The sequence below is a fragment of the Sinocyclocheilus grahami genome, unplaced genomic scaffold (genome assembly GCF_001515645.1).
Source record: "Sinocyclocheilus grahami isolate Dianchi unplaced genomic scaffold, SAMN03320097.WGS_v1.1 scaffold377.1, whole genome shotgun sequence".
NCBI lineage: Eukaryota > Metazoa > Chordata > Actinopteri > Cypriniformes > Cyprinidae > Sinocyclocheilus > Sinocyclocheilus grahami.
In genome coordinates, this window is record NW_015505556.1 from 1,009,011 (window position 1) to 1,032,875 (window position 23,865).

A 23,865-nucleotide genomic window follows, 5' to 3' on the forward strand; every position below is an offset into this window, starting at 1 on the left:
CTGGGAGGGGGGGTTGTATATTTTACAGTACATATGATAGCACCAGTGTAAAAGAAATACTGTCAGTCACTGTCAAGCCTGAACACTATACTCCAGCCCAGTAAAATAGATGAATTCATATGGCATACTTAAGTGAATGGATGAAGGCATCCATGTTGAATCCAGGAATTCGGTCTACCAACTGCTGTTCCAGATGTTTTTCTAGGACTTCAATCTGAAATAGCAAAATTTAATGAATGCCATTTAAATACAGTACTTCCATCTCTACAAGGGTCATAAACGAGTGATAAAAAAAGCTGAAAGTACCACATACATATTCATTAAAAATAGGTGTATAGCAGAGCTTGTTCTCCTCAGAGTCATCAAACTCAAGGTAATATTTCTCCATGAAAGACTGCTGAAGATGTTGGAATTCATCCTCTGTGGAGAAAATTGCACGTGTCAGTTATAATTTGGATGAGTGAATTTCATGAATACATGTCCAGGTCTCATTTCATCCTAAACCATAAGAAAAAAAAGGAAGAAATATAAATTCCATTTTGTATAAATAAATTAAAACAAATAATATTAAATACAAGTTCCACCAAAATTAACTAGGACATGTTCTTGACAGATTATGTGATATTCACACGTATTATAGATGGATACTAAAAGATTATATTAAAGATTAACAGTTGTCAAAAGTGTCAATGACTTAATAGAATAATAGACATACAAATACCCATTATAATATCCTCGATGTTCCCAATAACCATGTCAAATTCTGCATCAGCATCCGATGATCTGAAGAGACAAAGTATTATGGATAAAAAAAGAAAATTGGTAATTTCGAGAAATATACACGCATTTTCACTCAAGAAAACAAACTATATAACTTACTTTGAAACAGCAAAATCCTCTTCTTCCAAATTCTGCATTTCAACTATGTTCTCATTGCCACCCAGCAGATCTTTTGGGTTTCACAGAAAGGTCAGATAGAGAAGTTTAAATAACGTTACAAAAACACAGCAAGCATTTGTAATTTCCTGAAAGCACAAGTTACAGAGCTGGTCACAATTCTGAAACTAGTCTGCCAGATTTCCGTAAGCTTAGCTGGTAGAAGTGCAGGTGCAAGGCTGATGGCTGGCCCACTGGGACTTTAAAGACGCCAGGACGGTACGCTAGTGCACACTCAAACGCTTGGATTTGTGGTATGGGAAATACAGTGGATTGCTTTCAATTCACAAATGTATTAATATCTTAAAACAATTAATTACCTGTCTCTCGAGCATCCATCATTAATCGCCCGAACGGTCTTCCTGAAGTCGCTGCTGCCACGGCAACGGGAGAACGCGTACGTGTTCGAAATGTGTTCGGTAGAAAACACTTTCCTTTTATTCAGTTCCGCCTCTAAGTTACTGGACAGCGCGATACCAGGCAGACGGAATTTCCGGAGTCGGACCATTACATAGGTGTTAGATATAGCTGTTCATTTGGCCTTTTCTATTTAATAAACGTTTGGTAAGTCAAGCGGTAAGTGTTTCAAGCTGACAGAATTCCATACTTTGAAAAGATCGTACCAAGAGGCACCCCACAGAAAACAGGTCAGGTCTGTTATGATTTTAATATGACCTACTTTATTATCGAGTGTCTATTTATCTATGCCACCATAACATATAATCTATATTATAAAATAGATTGTATTATAATACTCTAGTTTGCATTGCATTGCATATTTGTTCTTCTATTTAACACTTGTGCAATGTACAATGTGAACTAAAATCCATACATACATGGTTCTTTTCCCTAAACTTTAAAAAAATATATTATTTATTGACGATGTAAAAGTGCAATCATTTACAGGACAAGTTAATAATAATAATAAATAAAGAATAAAAAGAGAAAACAGAGAAAAAACTATGCCATAACAAGGAAATATTTTTACAAATTCACAATACAATGATTTTTTCTTTAACTTTTCTTATGATGCAACTCAATTTATAAAATGTGTGAAATCTGGTTTGTAAAATGGCTATTTTTCGTATGCATATGATGTTTACGAAATACAATTAACAGCTGTACTATGCATTTCTTTTCAATGCAAAATGTCATCTTTAAAATATAATATCCCACCAAATACACTAATCCTTCCCACACATCCCAGTTTTATCCTAACATATATTTTTTCAAATTCTTCCACAACAATGTTTAATAGAACAAATGTCACACTGTACATATTCGATGTAACATACAAATCACTTCGTCACTAATATAAAGTGAGTTTTATATTTTAATGTAGTTTAAAAAAAAAAAAAGAAATTCAGTATATGATAGCACATACACATTTTAAATGAGCAGCAGCAGCCTAACAACTTTATTTTAAAACTTTTTTTATTCAATGCCACGAGAACAAGAGGTATTACATATTCACATGATCAAATTAACATTAGCTGCCAGAGAAAAAAGAAAGGAAGAAAATTACGCAAATGTCAATGCTTTCAGTGCTTTTCCCCTTGGTTTAACTGGTAATAGGAATTTCTGAAGAAACGCAGTATTCACTTTATTCTAAAACGCGTCTTGTTCTGGGCCACGCACGTGACGTCACCCAGCGTCGGCCCGTGACGCTGCGTCTCTTTGTTGGCTCAGCAGCAGCGGCGTCGCTCCTCTGTTGTTGTTTTCTCTGCTCCTAGAAAAACTGGAATGCTAGCAAGCTAAAGTAGTATTCTCGCTTTGTTTTGCTGTATCTGACCGAAAATACACATCAAACTTATCCCACTTGGCGTGTCGCTACATTAAACTCAACCCAGTCATGGACTCAGACGAGGGTTACAATTACGAATTCGACGACGAGGAAGAGGAATGCAGCGAAGACAGCGGCGAAGAGGAGACCGCGGACGACACCCTGGAGCTCGGCGAGGTGGAGTTGGTTGATCCCGTCGTGGCCGGCGGAGAGCGAGACGACTGCGGGGAGACGGGAGGCAGCGGGCCCGGGCAGGATGAGGAAGACTACCGCTTTGAAGTGCTAACCGCCGAACAGATCCTGCAGCATATGGTGGAGTGTATCAGGGAGGTCAACGAGGTCATCCAGGTAAGTGTTTTTAGGGCTTCCCTGAGCTCAGATCAGCCCTTATATCAAAAGAGGAGATTTTTACATCGCTCTGGGAAACTTTGCCCCCCGTTGACAACACGAGACATGAAAAATGCACCAGCTGTCCTCTGAAACAAACTGATTTGTTGTTTCGTCAACAAGATTAATATATGGTCGTGATCACAGATAGGAAGGAGAAGGTTTGCATCAACCCAGCCTTTTCCCTGTCCTTAACACATCCAGTAATGACATAAGATGCTTAACCAGCTTCTAGTTCACCTACATACAAAATCAGACCGATAAGTCCCATTATATGCGCTTTGCTTGGCAAAACTACATCTGTGTTGTCAAAATGTTTGCATCCTAACATATGCCAACCCATGTCACATATAAATTACAATAATAATATTGCAAATCACTCCATTTTTATTAGAACCCCCTTGTTCCTGGTCACACTAGCTTAATAAGCTAGCCACGAGCATTCAAGCCCAATTTAAGTACACCAGAGACTACATTGCGACGTGTTTCATATGTATTCAGGGCAGGCTGTTGATAGTCTGATGAAGAAGAAGGTGTATTCTTCATCATCTGTGAAGCTGGGATGTGGGGTAGGTCGCGTTAGCATGTGAGAGAGTTACCTAGTTGCTCCCGACAACAACATGGCGGAACCGAAGCTTCATCATGGCTGGTTATGTTTGATTAAACAGCACAAAAAATAGCCCATCAAAGTGAATTTGAGTAATGATTTATGTTAGCTTTCTGCTGCAGTGTCATAGCCACAGGCTGTTTGGAGTATTAACTGTCTCCTGAAGCTCGACGTTTCACTCTGCGTCTCGCAGTTTGTTTTGTTTATGCTGGTTAATTTCCAGATTTTGTGCTAATTGATTAGATTTGCTCGTTCTGTGCCGTCAGCAAATGCATTTTATTATGTTTACATGCTGGTACTGTGATAAGTTGCAGTGATTAATACTGTGGCTTGCTTCATACGTATATAGTGTCTGCTGTGTGTTTGTCCCAGTACCTTTCAAGCTTGCTTACATTTTCAACAGGAGGGAAAGAATACCTTGGTTTAGTTGAGGATCGTCTAGTTAGTGTGGTGGCAAATCCAGAAAGTTATGGTGGTCACGTCTCCCCGCATCCCTCTGGATTGCCTGTCGATGTGCACCTTGACAAGTCTGCCCCATAACCTTTTTGGAGTACTGTAGTACAGGCTTTGTCTCCCTGACAGGCAAGAATGAACTCTGTTGTCGCAACACAGTGGGAATCACTTCATCGCTGCTCTTTGGAGTGTTGTTGTTCATGACACAACCCCAGCTAGCCGTTATTTAGGCTTTCATTAGTAATTTGTCACAAAATAATAACAATATTAGTCAACTTTTCCTGACAAATTATTTATCTAGCCATAATTTAAGCAGAAAACTAGCCGTTTGTGACCATTACAATTTTTTTTAAAAATTTTTTGTGAGTTATGGTAGTCAGAGGTATAACTGACAAATAAAAATTTTTCACAATTTTTATTGATGGCCACACTGTGAAAGACCTTTTTTGGTGACAGCATCAAATAAAGTTTACAAAAGTGATTTTATATATACAGAAAGCATTTTAAATGCAAGTAAAGTGTCTAATTTAATGTTTCGAATAACATTTCTGAAACTAAAATATCAAAATATGGGTAAAATAAAGCTCCATCGTCCTTCAGTGTAACATATTATGAAAAAATGAGGCAACATACTTATTCTGACCTTATATTAAAATATTTAAAAGAATAAGTGACCATACACAATTTTATTATATTTTTAATGATTTATACTTCTGGCTGACAAATGGGTAAAACCTTGAGGTTTGAAGGATGGTGACAAAGATTTGTAAAGATTTTAAATGACTGCAATCCTGTGATCCTTAAGTAGAGTCTTTTAATGTCATCTAATGATTCTTGTTCTAAATATGACAAGATTTTTGGTATACAAACTGTTGTTACGCTGAATTTATTTTTTCTGTAAATCATGGTTAAAATGAATGATAATCATTATTTTTTGCTCAGAATTTTTTTTTACTGGAAGCATTCTTTATAATGTAGCCTATATGTGTGTGTGTGTGTGTGTGTGTGGGCAAAATGTGTATATGAATATATGTAAAATTAAAATAATATTTTGTTGCTTTGTTTTTTGTTAAATGTGTGCTTGTTTGCTTTTTTGATGGATAAGATGATGTATGCCTATATCTCTTTTTACAGAATCCTGCTACAATCACTAGAATATTACTTAGTCATTTCAACTGGGACAAAGAAAAGCTGATGGAAAGGTAACTGTGCTGTGTGTTTTGTTTTCTCCCACCAGATTATTTAGTCAGCTAACACCTGTCTTTGTTCAATACTGAACCAGCAAATTTTGAGAAAAATCTACTGTTTATCTCTTTGCAGGTACTTTGATGGTAACCTGGACAAGCTATTTTCAGAGTGTCACGTTATAAACCCCAGCAAGAAGTCTCGGACACGTCTCATGAACACAAGATCGTCGGCACAGGACATGCCATGTCAGATCTGCTATCTCAACTATCCTAACTCGGTCAGTGCCCCCCAGTGGAATCGCTTTCGTTGCCTCTGATTAATCCATTTCCACGGCTGCTGTGCTGATAGCTTATTAGCAGGCTCACACGGAATCTGTGCCCGGAAATGGAATTCTCATCGTTCACACAGTTTTGCATGTTCACTTCCCTTGGAATGCTCTTTAGCAGACATTTTGGCTAATTTCATTTTACTTTCAGCCAATAAAAAGTGTAGTACTCTCAGCTCCATTTAACATATGCTACTGTTCAAACATTTGGGCCTGATAAGATTTTCTTAATGTTTTTGAAAAGTCTCTTAAGCTCACCAAGGCTGCATTTATTTGATCAAAAATACATAAAAACAGTTACATTGTGAAATGTTATTATTAGAATAGATTTGCTCGTTCTGTGCCATCAGGAAATGCAATTTAAAATAACTGTTTTCTAATTTAATATTTTAAAATGTAATTTATTTATTTGATGGTGCAGCTGAATTTTTATGCTGATTTGATGCTGATTCACAGTTGAAAATGGTTTTGCTGCTTAAAAGTTTAAAAAGAACAGATAAATAATTTAATTCATCCTTCAGGGTGTCCATGGGTCATTAAAAAGTCTTAATGTCTTAAATAACGTTTTCCTAATAAAAGGCCTTAAAAAGTCTTAAAGGGGTGGGTCACTGGTTTTTTTCTAGGCTTGATTGTGTTTATGGGGTGCAGTCTAACATGTGTTAATGCTTCGTTTAAAAAAAAAAAAAACGCATTATTTTTCACATAATTTACCTTTATTCCACACTGCTCTGTCCCTTCTCTGAGAAACGGGCTGATCTTTTCCTGTTTTTATGAAGCCCCGCCCTCAGAAATAGGCAATGGGCTCCGATTGGTTAGCTAGCCCAGTGTGTTGTGATTGGCTAAACCGCCTCTAGTGCGCATCTACAAGTCCCGCCCCTCACCTCAGCGGCATGTGCTCCGGTTGTATTGTAAACAACGGCATCGTTAATATCGCTTATCAGTTTGAGCCCGATTGAGAAGCAGAGGATTTTATTGAAGAGGATCGTATTGTAGAGGGTTTATCTGGGTTTGTGATGTCACGAACCCGGGAAGTAACTCGTTGTAGTCCCTACCAGCCATTTTTGTAGGCATTAAACCGCCAGAATTTTAAAAGACTATATCTCCGTTTGCATTGAACTTTCAGCTTCGTAACTTTGCAGATATTGTTTATGCTCAAACAGCAACATTACACACTAACTTGCGTTAAAAAAGTGAAATCGCAATCAACCACCCTTTTAAAATGTCTTAAATTCAGAATCGATGGGTATTAAATATTTTTGGTCACATTACCGCTAAAATATCTTAAGTCTGATAGACATAATGAGTGTTTACAATCATTCAACATAAACAGCGATTGATAATGGACAGTGTATTTCTGTCTCTTTGTGAGAGACTTCAAAACAAATGAGCATAACAGCACACATAAAGAAACTCACTGAGGTAAAAACTCAAAATGTGTAGTTTATTTATAACATGATATAGTTCAGTAACATATCAAGGGATATTTTGCTGAATATTCTCACGATTGCAAATGTTACATCGATTTTAGTTCAATAAACAAGTAACGTAGTTAAGTTACTTGTATGTTAGACACAGTATTTACTGTTTTGTTCTGTTTTACCAACGAAAATATTTCCAAACAAAGATCACAGCAGAATTGCAGAACAGCGGTGTTTTGTTACTGAATGATTGAGCATTTTGTATGAATCAGTTGAATGAATGACTCAATGACTCACTCATTAAGTGACTTACCGCCACCTACTGGTAGCTTGATATGTTGAAAAGTATGCCTTTTCCCCTCAACATTTCTTATTTGTGTGTTCATATATGTATTTAAAACATTAATCTCATAACATTATTTATTGCAGTTGTAATTTTGCAGTGTAAATTATTTAATCTGACTGATAGCATTATTACAATTTATTTAAAAAAAATTATAATATAACATGAAAGGTGATGCATAATTTTAAAAAGTTTTACAAATAGGCCTTTATAAATGTAAATAAAAATATGCAGATTTAAGTATATAAAAGCTGATAGAACACTAATGAAAATATTGTTTCAGAATAATTGTTTACACCACCAAAAATCTTGTGATGTGGTAGTTTTTTGGGGATATTTTGTGTGGAATATTGTCTGCTGATATGAAAAGTTCACTGTAGTAATAAATATAATTTATGACAGCGATGAAATATTACATATACTGTATGTAGGCTACGTAATATAATGTGTATTTCCATTACAGGTTTAGGTCTTAAATTTCATATAAGGTGGTATTAAAAAGGTCTTAAAGTCTTAAATTTCACTTGTTTATATCTGTGGAAACCCTGATTCCTTGCATTAATTTCTTTTGAAATTTTACAGATTGTGCTGTAGTGTTTTTACATCCATTCTACAGAATTCTGTATATTTCCTCAGAAAATCTTCACTTTAGATGCAACGTCTGCAGATTCCGTGTGTGCCTGTTTTTTTCAGTGAATCTGTTGAATCGCTTGGCAGTGTGAACAGATTGTTTACCACATGGATGGGATGCTGTTGCGTTGTGGGATATGTGAAGGTGGTATGCAGTATTATTTTGACATATGTGTTTTCATGTTTGCCACTCTGTGCTACACGCTACAGTGTCTCAGCTGGCAGGAAGGATTTCTAATGAGCTGCTTTCACCAGTAATCTCTTCACTGGATTACTCAAATTGTACACAAATCAACTGAAGAGTGGAACAGGCGGGTCTTCGGATTTGCAGGGAACCTTGAGAAATGTGTGTGTGTATCAGTGAAAAGATAGATTAAGTGTGGCATGCATGCATGCATGTATTGTTTTGATCAGCTTTGTCATGAGAGCCAGCAACTGTCTGAAAGAAAACTCTGGATTAAGCAGCAGGGATTTGGAAACTGTTCTATTTATTGCTTTGAATCGTGACTATGAATTTAACTAAAACGTCAACCAGGAAGTCCCTGTCTCACGGCTTGTCTGCTTAAAATAAAGGATCAGTTGGGGTGACACGATACAGCAAACTTGTCAGTTTGAGCTTGAGAGTTCTGCTTAACTAAGAGCTTTAATCAGATTGCATATACATTTAAACTAGCAGTTTATTGGGACGTTTGATTTGACCCAATGTCAAATTGTCATTTCGATGTTAATGTGTTGCTTCATAAAGCTGACCACCACTCGGTTCCCACGAGACGTTCCCTAAATACCATTAGTGCTGTCTGCACAGTGCTGTTAAACTACTTGTGATGTTGTTGTAAGCAATGCTCTGCTTGCGTCAGTCCTACCACAAATATTAAGCTGATTTGTTCTTGCCGTGTTGTCTGTTGTCCCAAGAGAGAGAACCAGGCATTTACTACCGGGGGGGCTGAGACAGTAAAATGCATGACAAAGGGATACTTTGTTGGAGCAGTATATAATGACTATGGCTGACTCTTGTCACCTGCTCAGAACTGATTTGTAAGATCCCTGTCTAAGCCAAAAACAGTCTTGTTGGTTGAATCGATTTGTTGAAGAGAACAAGGCTCATTGAGTTTCATGGGCACACAACACTGGATAGCTTTTAGCTAGGATTGGTTTCATTGCTTTTTTTTGGTTTAATGTTTCGCAGTGTTTGTCATTTGTGTCCTGTGTTACTGAGTTTTTGAGTGACTGTTGCACGATCCACCCTAAAATAAGAAATATTGCATTTATTAATACTATTGGAAATAGACATTTACACTGTTCTCAGTAGTTCCTTGTGTTATTAATTGTAACTTTCCCTAAATGTGGATTTGGTGTTTGTTGTTCTTTTGCAGTACTTCACTGGTCTGGAATGTGGGCACAAGTTCTGCATGCAGTGCTGGGGTGATTATTTAACCACCAAAATCATAGAGGAAGGAATGGGACAGGTACATATTCCAACTCTTAGTACATAGAACCTTTGATGTCATGATACCAAAATGTCAATTCTAATACCAGTGTCAATATTGCTTGCTTAATAGAAACGTAATTTGCATCCACTGCATTTACACTTTAAATTCTAATGCACAGATCAAAGGTTTTGAAACACTTTTCTCCTGATTATTTATGTCTCATGTGAACATAACTGGCTGTGTTTACTTTTATTGCTTGCAAAGTCAGGCATTTTGACCAAGAAGTGCATTTGACACTTCTTGCACACGTCAGTCTGATACTACTGCAGCTATTTCATATTTAGCCGTTGAACTATTCACACTGGCTGTAGCAGATTTTTTTCTGTGTCAACTGACATTTTGTCTGTTTCTCTGACCTATTGTAACACAAGCTTGCTTGTTTCCGTTCTAGACCATTTCTTGTCCTGCTCATAGCTGTGATATTCTTGTGGATGACAACACAGTCATGTAAGTGTTTGAGAAATAAATAAGCATTTATAGAAAGGCTCAAGTAAAACTTTTTTTTTTTTTTAAACAAGAACCACCATTATGCCTTACTTGCCAAACTAAAATGACTGTGAAGCATATTCTATTGGATTGTACTGTATTTACTGTAAATAGAAAAGAGGTGTTTAACTGATTTATTTAAAAATGTATCACCTGAATGTATTTTAGAATTTTTGTCTAGTGTACATCTAAAATGTTGTCTTATAACCTTTTGTTAATTGTATACCTTGTATAATTTATTCAGAGATCTCCATGAAAATAGCCTTGATGCTGGCATAGTGTTAAAAAGTGAATGAATAAATACTTTTTATTTTGAAGCAAAGTTCTCTCTGCAGCCACAATGTTTATATAGACAATTGGTTTAAAGAAACAAAACCCAATATTTAAATATCAGTATTGGAATTGTTTCAAGAAGAATCACGTCATTACAATTTCTCTCATTTAATATTGTAATGGTAGTCCGTCTCCGCTCCAGTATACTGTCTGTCTCACATCACCATTGCTTGTGATATACAAAATTCTTGTTGGGTTCATTATTCTTTGCTCAGCCATGAAATGGTGTGTCCTGAAGTATATTATGGCTATCCTAGATGAGCTGATAGAGTTTATTCCTAGTCAGAAGTAGGACACTCTGTTACCCTGTCTTGCTGGAGGAGTGAGTCACAACACGGCACCTCCTGCCGATTCAATTAGATTATTTTGGATTCGCACAGCTGTCTTAACCTACATATGATGTTCCTGCTGCTTTTGTGATGCAGGTACAAGGTCTGATCCTTTTGTATGCACTTTGGTGGAAAACAAATTTAGTATTTGAGCATGCATGTCTGTCTAAATAGATCTCAATTCTTCCAACAGGCGACTGATTACAGATTCAAAAGTGAAGTTGAAGTACCAGCATTTAATAACCAATAGTTTTGTAGAGGTATGATTTAATTACATTCTGTTATATAGTGTGGCCCAAAGGTCTGATACCACATAGAAAATCTGTTTTTTTTTTACTAAATACAAGCTTTTCAGATTCTGGCCAATTTCAAATAAATTTGTAGGTAAAATGAAGAAATGTTTAAGATTCCTTCAAGATCTTGGTCACTAATCAAACCTAAGCAAATTTGTGAACATTGAACACATTGTAAAAAGGTCAGGTTTCCTGGTTTTTATTGAAACTCAAGACATTTATCAAATAATGCTTGATAACATATATAATCAGCATTCAGTTGTGATTTCTGGTTTGTAAATTTGATTTACTCTGTTCTCTTCCTCTGCAGTGTAACCGACTGTTAAAATGGTGTCCAGCACCTGACTGTCATCATGTTGTCAAAGTACAGTACCCAGATGCCAAACCTGTACGGTGCAAGTGTGGTCGGCAGTTTTGGTAAGACACTGAACTGCTAATGAAGTGAAAGTGACATGTGGCCAAGTATGGTGACCCATACTCGGAATTAGTGCTCTGCATTTACCCATCCAAAGTGCACACACACAGCAGTGAACACACACACACCCGGAGCAGTGGGCAGCCATTTATGCTGCGGCGCCCGGGGAGCAGTTGGGGGTTCGGTGCCTTGCTCAAGGGCACCTCAGTCGTGGTATTGAAGGTGGGAGAGAGCGCTGTACATTCACTCCCCCCACCACAACCTTTGGGTTATGAGTCCGAGACTCTAACCATTAGGCCACGACTTCCCCAATGAGATCAAATACTTTTGGAATGTGACCTCAGATCAGTTTTAGGCCTTCCACCAGCTCAGGGAAAACCTGATCAAGCCAGTGATACTAGAACTCAGGAGACATGTTCCCTAGATGGCAGTCTGATAATCCTATCCAACCATCACAGCTACCTGTTCATTTTGGGAAGCAATGACTCGTTAGAACCATTAGAGCAAAGAGTCATTTTATGTATTTGTGTGTATGTATTTATTATGCTCACCGAGCCTGCATTCATTTGATTAAAAATTCAGTCAAAAAACAGTAACATTGTAAAAAAAAAAAAAAAAAATTTAAATAATTTTTATATATATTATATGTAATTCTAAAGGGATCAAGTGCGTTGTGCTCGATGAGAGAATGCTAATATATTTTCAATTATTTTGCAGCTTCAACTGTGGAGAAAATTGGCACGATCCAGTGAAGTGTAAGGTGTGTTGAGGCAGCATTGTATGTTTAAAATCTTTAAGTCCAACTAGAATTGCACAACAATGCTATCAGTGTTTATATATAAATATGTTGTGTCATGGCTTTGTGTCATTGTACTTTTTTATGCTTTCCATTGTCAACAATGCCTGTGTTTTTCAAAGTTAAGCACAGTTTTGGTTGTTATTTCTGGCTGACAAACCTGGATCATACTTTTCCATACATACCCATATTTATTTAATTTCTCTTCATTGATATGAACCCCAAAACCCTGAGCATAACACCCATTCTCTCTAAATACAGAGGCAAAATAAGTAGAATACCCCATTCCAATGCCATTAATAGACATCCATTCTGAAATATGTTAAGGACAGCACTGAAAAAAAAATGAATGCACCTTTTAAGTGTAGTAATTTCAGTAGAAAGCAAGGGAACATGTTGATTTGGTATGGCAAGTGTTTTTCTGTCTGAACAAAGGAAGCTAACAGACTGCCACCTCTCCTACTCTCGGCATTAAGAGGCTCTTCAGAGACTTGTCTTGTTATTGTGGGGGTAGTCTTGGCAAAAACAAAGGAAGCTTCTAGTCCCTTGTGCTTCTCATATGAGGATTACAATCACCTTCCAGTGAGAGAAAACATTTAACCCTTCATAAGCAACTGACACAACTCGTTTCTCTTGTATATGTTGTTATATGATATTCTGTCATGAGTTCCTTACTTTTTAGTTTTCCTAATTGCTATGGTGAATTGATTCCTGTATGTCCTCTGTTATTTTACCTCTCGTTCGCAGTGGTTAAGGAAGTGGATTAAAAAATGTGATGATGACAGTGAGACATCAAACTGGATTGCAGCAAATACAAAGGTCAGCTGTTAGGCTCGCTGTGATGTGGTAAATTCTTCCCTGTGTCTTCTCATGACCCGGAAGAATAACTTTCTTCCTGTTGTGTCGCAGGAATGTCCAAAATGCCACGTCACCATAGAGAAAGATGGTGGCTGCAACCATATGGTGTGCCGGAACCAGAACTGCAAAGCAGAATTCTGCTGGGTTTGCCTGGGGCCCTGGGAGCCACATGGCTCTGCTTGGTAGGTGCAGATCTTTATAGTCTAGTGTTTTGTTTTGTGGTTATTTAAGGTAGGGATGCACGATATTATCGGACTGATATCGGAATCGGCCGATAATAGCTTTAAATGTAAATATCGGCATCGGCCCGATATGAAAAATTATGCCGATATGTCTTGCTGTTGTCGGTGTGCTAGCGATTAGATCAAGTCAGCAGTGTGGCTCATTCTTGAAGCAAAGTTTTGTCTGAATGATGATTAGATTCACTGGTTTGGATTGCTGCATTTAATCTGTGAAAGCACTTACAGAATGACTGGTTTGTTGTATGATAGAGTAAACAGTAATCGCACGTGCGGTGGCAGCAGTGGCAGCCTCCCCCGGGTCCTAATGCCCGTTCGGTAGGGGGCACTGTTGTTGGCCTACTTCTAATTAAATTAAAAGTAAAATAGCAAAAATACAGTAGTATATAATAGTAAAATAACATTTAGACTGTGTTTCTGATTTAAAAAGCAGTAATTGATGTCATAAAATAATGAGTATGTTTTGATTTAAAGGTCAGAAGCTAGCCTATAGCTTACATAATTTTTTTTTAAAAATCACAAATGAGTATGTTTTGATTTAAAGGTCAGAAGCTAGCCTATAGCTTACATTAAATTTTTTTTAAAAATCACAAACATGACACTTGTAAATTAAAGGTGGGGCGTGTTTGTTTTGGTGATTTCAAATGTCAACATTGGCTACCAGAAATCGCTTACCACACCTTTAAATCATTTTATATATACTGATTTATTCATTAATGTGTAATACGTTTTATTTTTTAAACAAATCATAAGCTCTAAAATATTTTCTTAATTTTTACAACGCTTTTGCTTTTATTTATAGTTATTTTCAAAGCTTCAATGTACTGTCAAAAAACCTTAATTATTGTTTATTTAATTCTAGCAAATAAGTTCTTGTTAAAAACTAACCAAAATTAAAAATATTTTGCTTATAATTTCTGCACAGGAGAGACTTGGTGTTGTTTCCAAACATAAGGAATATATCGTATCAGTATCGGCCAAAACGAGTTGAAAAATATCGGCACATTGGATATCGGCAAAAATCCAATATCGTGCATCCCTAATTTAAGGTTATAAAGACTTCATATTAACACCCAAAAATTGATGAATATTGAAGTATGTATCTGGACGGATCATGTATTTCAGTGATTCCCAAGCCAGTTCCAAAAACGTAAATTGCTATAAATCCTAATGATTAGCCACTGATTGTATTCAAGAATCATTGATTCGATACGTGATCTCTCAACTTCCTGATCACATTTTTATGATGCAGAAAACGTGAGCATGTGTGACGGTATGGCAAATATGAAAAGCTCAGTGGTTATAAGGTGTGTTTAATTTAAACCTTAAATAACTCCGGGAGAGCTGGGATTAACAATATCTGACATTCAGTGTGTGTGTAGATGTGCTGCTCTTCCTCTCTTTTCTGAACCTTTGTCTCACACAAATGCGTTCTTTTCATTAAAGCCTCAAGTGAAGAGTTGCCGGATATCGCAAAAAAAGCAACCTGGCATAGTTTACACAGTGTACACACCGTTATTGTGCTTTGAGTAGGAGAGACAAGCCTATTAAAAACGCAATATAATAATTGCTTATGATTTGTTTAAAAAATAAACAAATCCGTCCAGATACATACTTCAATATTCATCAATTTTTGGGTGTTAATATGAAGTCTTTATAACCTTAAATTAGGGATGCACGATATTGGATTTTTGCCGATATCCAATGTGCCGATATTTTTCAACTCGTTTTGGCCGATACTGATACGATATATTCCTTATGTTTGGAAACAACACCAAGTCTCTCCTGTGCAGAAATTATAAGCAAAATATTTTTAATTTTGGTTAGTTTTTAACAAGAACTTATTTGCTAGAATTAAATAAACAATAATTAAGGTTTTTTGACAGTACATTGAAGCTTTGAAAATAACTATGAATAAAAGCAAAAGCGTTGTAAAAATTATGAAAATATTTTAGAGCTTATGATTTGTTTAAAAAATAAAACGTATTACACATTAATGAATAAATCAGTATATATAAAATGATTTAAAGGTGTGGTAAGCGATTTCTGGTAGCCAATGTTGACATTTGAAATCACCAAAACAAACACGCCCCACCTTTAATTTACAAGTGTCATGTTTGTGATTTAAAAAAAAAATTTATGTAAGCTATAGGCTAGCTTCTGACCTTTAAATCAAAACATACTCATTATTTTATGACATCAATTACTGCTTTTGGCAAAACTGTACCAGTCAAACAGATCTGATATTACCAGTATCCTATAAAAGTAAAAAGCAGGATATGATAAAGTAGTTTAATAATATTTAAAATGGTTCAGTTTAAGATATTTTAAATATTATTGATTCAAAACAATAAAGTGGCATGGAATTATAATAGGGATGTAACGGTATGAAAATTTCTTATCACGATTGTAGTGACCAAAATTATCACGGTTATCAGTATTATCATGTTAAAATCATGTAAAATGTTATATGTTAAAATGTGCTGGAGATGTTAAAGTAACGACACATTAATCACTTCAAGTTTTATATTTAAAAATCAACAAACAACAAATAATCACTAAAACAATAACATTACCAATGATGTTCGGAACTTGACTGGCAACAGTTTATAGCATGTTGAAATATCTAATGTAAATGTTCAAATAAAGCTTTGAAAAAGTTTAATAAAAAGGTAAACCTCACATTTCAGCCTTTAAATAAAGAAAAGGTATAAGTCAAAATGATAATTGATTAATAAATGATTATATGTATTTTATCTGCTCCATAAATAATTCTAGATAACTTATCTGAATTGTTTAAATGTGTAGAATCCACATAAGCTTGTTTTTCATCAACCGGCTAAAATTTACAGCAGGGCATGCAAATTCGGTCCGTTTTTGGCCAGACAGAAACTGCACACAGACTGAATGTAAATATAAGTCTCTGTAAATCCACTCTCTGACACTAGGTGGCGCTTATGGATAAGCTGAATTAGAGCTGTTTCCCGTAACCTCCGTGGACAAAGCAGTATTGCGATTAAGAACACTTCCTTTAGGTATTACAGAGCGAAGATGAAAACAAAATGCCATCGAATCGTTTCTGAAGACAGTCAGAGCCTTCAGAGGTACAATCATTTAATTCATTCATATAATTCCCTTAGCACTCTTTTAAAACCTCCCAGCTTTTCTGCCCTGTTTTCACTCAAAACTAAACTACTCAGCGTGCTGTGTGCACGTGAGAGTTACTTAAAACTGTGCTTTATGCTGGACAGTATTTATTTATCGCGAGTTGCTCAAATCGCGGTAATCTAATACGGTTTTACCGTGGTGAATTTTATCATGATTTATCGTCAAACCGGTAATCGTTACATCCCTAAATTATAATAATTCAACAAATTAAATGACCTATTTTAAATTAAAGTTTAATTATGCTTTTTATGGGTTGCAATTAATGTCAATTTGTCATTGTCACAGCACTAACATTTGCACCTATTTGGCAAGTTCTTTTATCATGTTTTTTTTTCCTTTTTAATGTAACAAATTTCTGGTCAAAAGATTTAAGCAAAAAATGATCTCTCTCTCTCTCTCTCTCTCTCTCTCTCTCTCTCTCTCTCTCTCTTTCTCTTTCTTTTCTACTGTGAAACAACGGCCCGGGCCAGTGTTGCCACCTCATGGAACAACTCATTTGTGCAAAACCAATCAATGACACACCTCCATGTAGAAAGTATCCACGGTTACAAAAATCAGATGGTGTACTATTCTAGTAACAATATTTGTCACTCGCACTGTATGCGGACCCTTGTGTACGCGTTAAAAACAAAGTATACTTTGGCCCTATGAGAGTGAAGAAAAAAAAGGCAATACTTTTTAGAATTTTTTTTTTTCCTACTGTTTGTTTTAGTATTTTTAATTTGTTCCCCATTAGTAGGATTTGTTGTCTGCCTTTGAATTTGAATCTTTAATTAACGTAGAACAGCTGTTCTTAAGCTAGGCAGCTGGTGGAGGGGTTTGGTTCAGAATGTTTTCACAAATACTTAAAAAAAATAAAATAAAAAAGGGGTTTTCATTGCTATACATTTTTTATTTCTGTGTATTTATGTAAGCTTTTTGAACCAAACACACCTAAATAGAACAATCCACCATCAAATATGAACTCCCTGAACTCTCTCAGATAAACCTAAATGCTTCTCTTCTAGCTTTTCCCAAGGCAGTATTTTCATATGCACGTCTTTGTTCAACAAGTCCCACTTAAACTTGAGAGCTCAAAGGCTAGCTTTCTCCTCCTCCTTGTTCCATAGAGTCATCTGTTTACAGATCACTTAGGGAAACCTAGAGTGACTCATTCAGCTGGAGACCGCTGAAATTCAAACAGTTTAATGTTTCATGATGTGTTTATAACAGTTTTTGTTGATGCCTAAAACATTATTGGCTAATAGGACTATTTCTTGAATGTTTGACTCATAGGTACAACTGTAATCGTTACAATGAGGATGATGCCAAGGCAGCCCGGGATGCTCAAGAGGTAAATTATGTCAGTCCATTCGTGCTGATGTCTGAACATGCAAATTGCGGACTCATTAGTAAACATTTTATATGTTTGTACGTACTGTGCAGCGCTCCAGAGCAGCCCTGCAGAGGTACCTGTTTTACTGCAACCGCTACATGAACCACATGCAGAGCCTGCGCTTCGAGCACAAGTTGTACGCCCAGGTCAAACAGAAGATGGAGGAGATGCAGCAGCACAACATGTCATGGATTGAGGTGCAGTTCCTGAAGAAGGCCGTGGATGTGCTGTGTCAGTGCCGCTCCACGCTCATGTTCACCTACGTCTTTGCGTTCTACCTCAAGAAGAACAACCAGTCCATCATCTTCGAGGTAATCCAAAGTTGATCATTTTTGAAAAGGTGTTGGATTGTGTTATAAGAACATGAATAATCTCATTTTAAATGTTTGATGGTTTATGTGCTTGCACCCAGAATAACCAGGCAGATCTGGAGAATGCTACAGAGGTTCTGTCTGGATACCTGGAACGAGACATCTCCCAAGATTCTCTGCAGGACATTAAGCAGAAAGTACAAGATAAATACAGGCAAGTGTACACATTTTCTTTAATGAGATAGCTTACCCAATAATTAAAATGGTCATGATTTAAACACCCTCATGTCTTTCCAAAGCTGTATGCATTTCTTTCTTTTGCTTAGTGCTGTCAAACGATTAATCGCATCCAAAATAAAAGTTTTTGTTTACATCATATATATGTGTGTGTGTGTGTGTGTGTGTGTACTGTGTATATTTATTATGTGTATATATAAATAAACACATGCATGTATGTATTTAAGAAAAATGTTACGTTTATATATTACGGTAAATATATTTATATATTATATAAATTAGATTAATATAAATATATACATGTAAATATTTTCAAAATATATGCTGTATGTGTGTGTATTTATATATACATAATAAATATACACAATACACACACATATATTATGTAAACAAAAACTTTTATTTTGGATGCGATTAATCACGATTAATCGTTTGACAGCACTACTTTTGATAAACATTTTGAAGAATATTAATAATCAAACAGTTTCGGTTCTTGTTCACTTCCATTGTGTGGACCAAAAAATATAATGGAAGTCTGAAACCGAAAATGTTTAATTATCAAGAAATGCATACAGCTTTGGAAAGACATGAGGGTGAGTAAATGCTGACAATTTTAATTTTTGGGTGAGCTAACGCTTTGAGAACGACACTAACATTTGTCTGCCTATGATACAGATTTAAGACCCTTCCAAGTCCAATGCAACACAAAAAATACAAGATGTTTTTGCAGCACAAATATTCACATCAAGTGCAATGCCAAATTTATTCTATTTTCTTGGGGGAAATAATTACCTAAATAAATTATCATCGCAAGATTAAAAAATATCTCATAATACATGTATCTAGAAATGTATGAAACTTGGTGTAAAGGAATTAATAGAGATGTTTTAAAATCTTGTGCAAAACTTTGACAACTGTATTAAATATTTATATACGTTTATTATTAGCCATAAAAACAAACTTTGAGAAAAATAAAAAAGCAATCTCTTAATGTTTCCATGAAGCACACTTCCTGGCCCCTTAGGAATCCCTGGACCCCAGTTTGAATCCCCCTGACCTAAAACAACTTTTATTTCATTCAAAGTGTGTGTTTCCTTGGATTCAAGCATGACTACATGCCCATGCTTTACGGGAAGACTGTGCATGCGTCACTTCTAAGTTCATAACGGTCCACGTTTTGATGCTCCTGTGTGCAGATACTGTGAGAGCAGACGGAGAGTGCTGCTGCAACACGTACATGAAGGCTATGACAAAGACCTGTGGGAGTACATCGAGGATTGAGGCTACATCTCCACACCACAGACTCTCGGAGACAAACTCCTCCCACTAGAGCGCTGATGCAATGACAGCTGAGCAGCACAGACCTCTGCTGCCTCCTCCCTGGCAAACCGCCCTGCATTGCATAATTTTTCCAGATTTTTGTTTCAAGAAAAGCATAAGATTAAATTATATTTAAATGAAAAAGGGAGAATATTAAAAATAAAATATTACACGTTCAACAGTATTGTTAGCAGCGTGAAGCGCAAGACTGAGAAATCCAACAAAAGGGTGAAATATCTTCCATTTTGCTTGCATTGTAAGATCTAGCCCTCGGAAATCTTTTCCCTCCTTATCAGTTATGTTTGTGGACGTGTTCTTTTTGACTTTATTTTATATACTCTTTTTGTGTGTGGAAAATGGACTTTGTTTTCAAAATGGCTTTAATCATTCTGACCATGTCTGGCGAGATCCGTGTTTGGGTTGCCGAATGTCGATTGGATGATTGTAAGGAGGCGACTTTTTGGCTTACAGACGTTAGTGGAATAGAACACCAAAAAAAAAAAAGAGAGATAAAATGGGTATTTTTCAATTTGTAAATAATGCATATGCATGGAAGTTAAAGAGTAAGAGTGGCATGTGTTTGCATCATTTTTAAAAGATATTTATCTTTACAGATATAAAAAAAAAAAAAAAAAAAAAGTATATTTGCTGTGTAGATTGAGTGTCTTTCCCTATCTTGGATCGCCCCTCTGAAGAAGTTTGGACTTGACACATGCTTGACGTAAATCGGGAGTCTGTGTCTCTCCCTCCGCTCCTCCCCTTTGCTCCACAGGGCTATATTCTGCCAAATCGAGCAGATCATGCCATGGTGGCGTTTTTCTGCCTACTAGGAGTCTTGTGAGAACTTCTGGCTTTACGGTTGGAGGAAATGGGGGTAGTTTAATGTTCGCTGCTTTTACCAAGAGTTCAAACTTTTCAAACAGAACAGTGGTTTCCTCTGCTCTGCCTCCTTTGCTATTATTCTCCTCCCTCTTAGGTAGATTTAGTATGGTAATATGATTTTAAAAGTTATATGAATAATTTCTGAGAGCCAGACTGAGTGACATTCACTCATATAACCTTTTATATTTTTTCTTTTTGTCTCTCTGAAGTTCATTCTTTGATACCGACCCCAGCTCGAGGTTCTTTCTCCGCCTGCCCAACATGCATGTTGATGAAATTGTACTGATGGGCCTATTGAGCTGCTTTCTTGACATCTGTTGTCAAGTGTCCTGACTGAGCCATTGACAAACAGGGTTAGACGTTGTCCACATAATCGATTCTTTTGCACACCGCAGAGCTAGTAGTCGGAAGCCACCGTTATCTCTGCTGTGAGGTTTCACGCCGCTTTAATTCATTTCGTGTAAAATAATCACGTTTGCACCTGGGATGGTTTCCAAAGGGAGTTTGAGTCATGATATAGTTTGCAGGGAATATGTGATGTAACCTTCGTACTGTGATGTTGCGTTTGTGTACACTGTTCATGCAGAATTGTACAAATTGTGTGTGGACGCACCGTGACCATCATTGAAGCACTGAGACCCTGTCATCAGGGGTACAGGGGTGGACTTCTGGGATAGACACAAATGGGACGGTGTCATTGCAGATCAAGTTGGCGTATTCAGACAACACCAAAGTGTCAATCTCAAACGGATGATTTCTTTCAGAACCCCCCCCTCACTTTCTGCTGGAAGTGTGACTCATATTGGCTTTTTGTTTTGTTTTTCTTTTATACTTCAAATGTGCTCCATGAAAAATAAATGTCCTAAAATGCATTCTTCATTCAATTAATAGCATTCTCTTGTGTTTTTGCCTGTTAATCCTTTTGCTTTGTGTGCTGGGAATGATTGCAATTATTTTTTTTTTTATGCAAGTCTTTGTAATATGCAGTAGATGAGTGCTGAGATGGTCTTCCAGGTATAAACATACATGCTTTGACTATTAAATGAGATTTGGATATTTCTGCAAGAACAAGAAATAGGAAAATCTGGGAAGTTTGGCTGTCTTATTTTGTAGGTCCCTGTAGTTTCTATTACAATGGGACACACGGTGTGATCTACAAGAACATGGAGTGGTTATACTGCCCCTGTATGCAGCGTAGTGTGTGTTTAACTGTCCCCTTCCGGCCACTTCTCAGTTACGCCTATTTGATCATGTCTGCTAGTTCATAAGCATCCAAATTTAACATTCACGGTAACAAAAAGCAGCTACTCTCATTTTGTTGAGACATCCAAAAACTTTTAATACTTTTCTACATGTATCCTTTATGCGATTTCTTTTGTTTTTTTATTTCTTATATACATAGTGTACAAATGTGTAAGAAATTAGTTGTTCGTTTTGAAGAAAACAAATATTAAAGTGCAAAATGTTGCAAACATTGCTTTAGTTTGTGTGCTTTTGTGTTTATTTCAAGCCAGTGTGTGTTTGATGCATCTAGGGTCATTGTTGGTTTGGGTCATTTGTCAGTAACACAAGAAGCTGTTTATGCTTTATATAAAACAGGATCTCATCCAAAGGATTATGCAGTCCACAAATAAAGCACATAGATGTCATGACAGACATTTGAGAGTTGAGAGTCCACCAGAGGGAGACCAATCTTAACTGATTCGTTTAAACCAAGTGAGCTCTACTTTCCCGCAAAGTTCAGCTCTAACCCTGATCAAACACAACTGAACCAGCTAATTACGATCTCCAGGAGCTCTTGATGATAACCGACAGGTGTGTTGGATCACGGTTGGAGCTGAAGTTTGCAGGTAGGTTTGAGTAACTGGTCTACACTCAAGAACTGTGACAATAAAACGTGGGCTCTGGATTTGGGGGACATTTTCTCATTGGTCAGGTATATGAGAATAAATTTTAACTTTGTGCCCAGTGAGAAACACTTTAAAGTGCCCCTATTATGGATTTTTGAAAATTACCTTTAATGCCGTGTGTAACAGCTCTAAGTGAATGAAAACATCCTGCAAAGTTTTAAATCTAAAAGTGCACCGTGTATGATTGTCTTTCATAAGAAAGAGTCGACTCCGAGTCATGAAAATCAGTCGTTTTTAAAACGAATCTTAAGCTGTTTCAAGTTTGACGTCAACATTAAACATTAGCATATTTATGCCCGCCCACTCGTTGCGCGCGCAGACCCGGGAAAACTTGAACCGCCCCTCCCTGAAACACCGTAGCGGATTCCTGGCTGTGCTCTGCACTCACTGTGAGGGTAAATCCGTTAGGGTACAGTTAGAGTATGTCGAAAAACTCCCAACTCATTTTCTCCTCCAACTTCAAAATCATCCTACGTCGCTACAGAAGCTCCGACCCAGTGTTTACAAAGTAATAATAATAAAAAAAATAAAATAAGGCAAATCAATGATGTAGGACGATTTTGAAGTTGGAGGAAAAAAGTGTTGGGAGTTTTTAGACATACCCTGTCTTGAACCGTTGTACACAGAGCCACAGACAGAGTACACATGCGCCTGGCAGAGCTAGACAAGCATTTGTGGTTAAAAAGTGTATAAATATTAGTTTTTTTTAAAGAAAATGACAGATCGTTTTGCTAGATAAGACCCTTATACCCTAAATTTTAGACAATGTCTACCCACTGATGTAGCCAAGACTTTTGTGCATGCTACAATCTTTTCTCATCTGACATACTGTCTGACATGTTCTGAAACTTTTATTAAACCTTTAAAATCTCTTTATAAACAGACCTTAAAAACTAGACAAAAAGCCTAACCAATATCACCACTGCAGGGTTTTGGAGAAATATATATATTTTTAGCTTTGATCATTTTAGACTTTTCTCAAATTTGTGTATGGTATATACAATTTTGAATGGTTTAGCCCCTTCTATACTTCGTGATTTTGTGCATTTTCGCTCTACAGTCTCTGTAAGATCTACTAGATCATCATCTACTAGTGATTGTGTTGTTCCTTTTCATCATTCTGCCTTTGGGTTATCATCTTTCTCAGTGAAAGCTATTATTCACTGGAACACTCTACCAGAAGACATAAGGATGTGCACATCTATTGACATGTTTAAATTAAAACTAAAATTTTATTTAAAAGCAACTCAAATCTGTGAACACTGATACAGTTGTGGCTTAACTGAACGTTATCTTTACTGTTCTTTTTTTGGCTCTGATGAGATGTGTATAAGTATTACTGTATTGTATGTG

General features: G+C 36.5%; 2 protein-coding genes across 2 annotated transcripts in view; one reads left to right on the plus strand and one right to left on the minus strand.

Moving 5' to 3' along the window:
- The window catches only part of arl2bp (ADP-ribosylation factor-like 2 binding protein), a 3,058-nt gene extending 1,727 nt beyond the window's left edge, over window positions 1–1,331 (minus strand). Inside the window, exons 1-5 of the mRNA XM_016230821.1 lie at window positions 1,257–1,331; window positions 880–949; window positions 722–783; window positions 314–420; window positions 129–214 (exon numbers count right to left, since the gene is read on the minus strand). Coding sequence (XP_016086307.1) covers window positions 129–214; window positions 314–420; window positions 722–783; window positions 880–949; window positions 1,257–1,278 — 347 coding nt within the window. The 5' untranslated portion in view covers window positions 1,279–1,331. The remainder of the gene's footprint in view (window positions 1–128; window positions 215–313; window positions 421–721; window positions 784–879; window positions 950–1,256) is intronic.
- Window positions 1,332–2,430: 1,099 nt separating this feature from the next.
- Window positions 2,431–22,074, plus strand: arih1 (ariadne ubiquitin-conjugating enzyme E2 binding protein homolog 1 (Drosophila)). The gene is made up of 14 exons (XM_016230820.1): window positions 2,431–3,067; window positions 5,301–5,368; window positions 5,487–5,631; window positions 9,444–9,536; window positions 9,952–10,007; window positions 10,902–10,968; window positions 11,312–11,418; window positions 12,134–12,176; window positions 12,960–13,031; window positions 13,122–13,252; window positions 17,753–17,810; window positions 17,903–18,163; window positions 18,265–18,377; window positions 19,597–22,074. The coding sequence occupies exons 1-14, from the start codon at window positions 2,789–2,791 to the stop codon at window positions 19,679–19,681; spliced, it is 1,578 nt and encodes a 525-aa protein (XP_016086306.1). The 5' UTR covers window positions 2,431–2,788; the 3' UTR covers window positions 19,682–22,074.
- The last annotated feature ends 1,791 nt before the right edge of the window (window positions 22,075–23,865 follow it).

What these genes read in the sequence shown, in the direction of transcription:
- arih1 (XM_016230820.1), top strand. Translation starts at nt 2,789, where the DNA reads ATGGACTCAGACGAGGGTTACAATTACGAATTCGACGACGAGGAAGAG. An exon ending in ATCTCAACTATCCTAACTCG is followed by an intron (nt 5,632 to 9,443) that starts GTCAGTGCCCCC and finishes GTTCTTTTGCAG; the next exon opens with TACTTCACTGGTCTGGAATG. An exon ending in GGATTGCAGCAAATACAAAG is followed by an intron (nt 13,032 to 13,121) that starts GTCAGCTGTTAG and finishes GTTGTGTCGCAG; the next exon opens with GAATGTCCAAAATGCCACGT.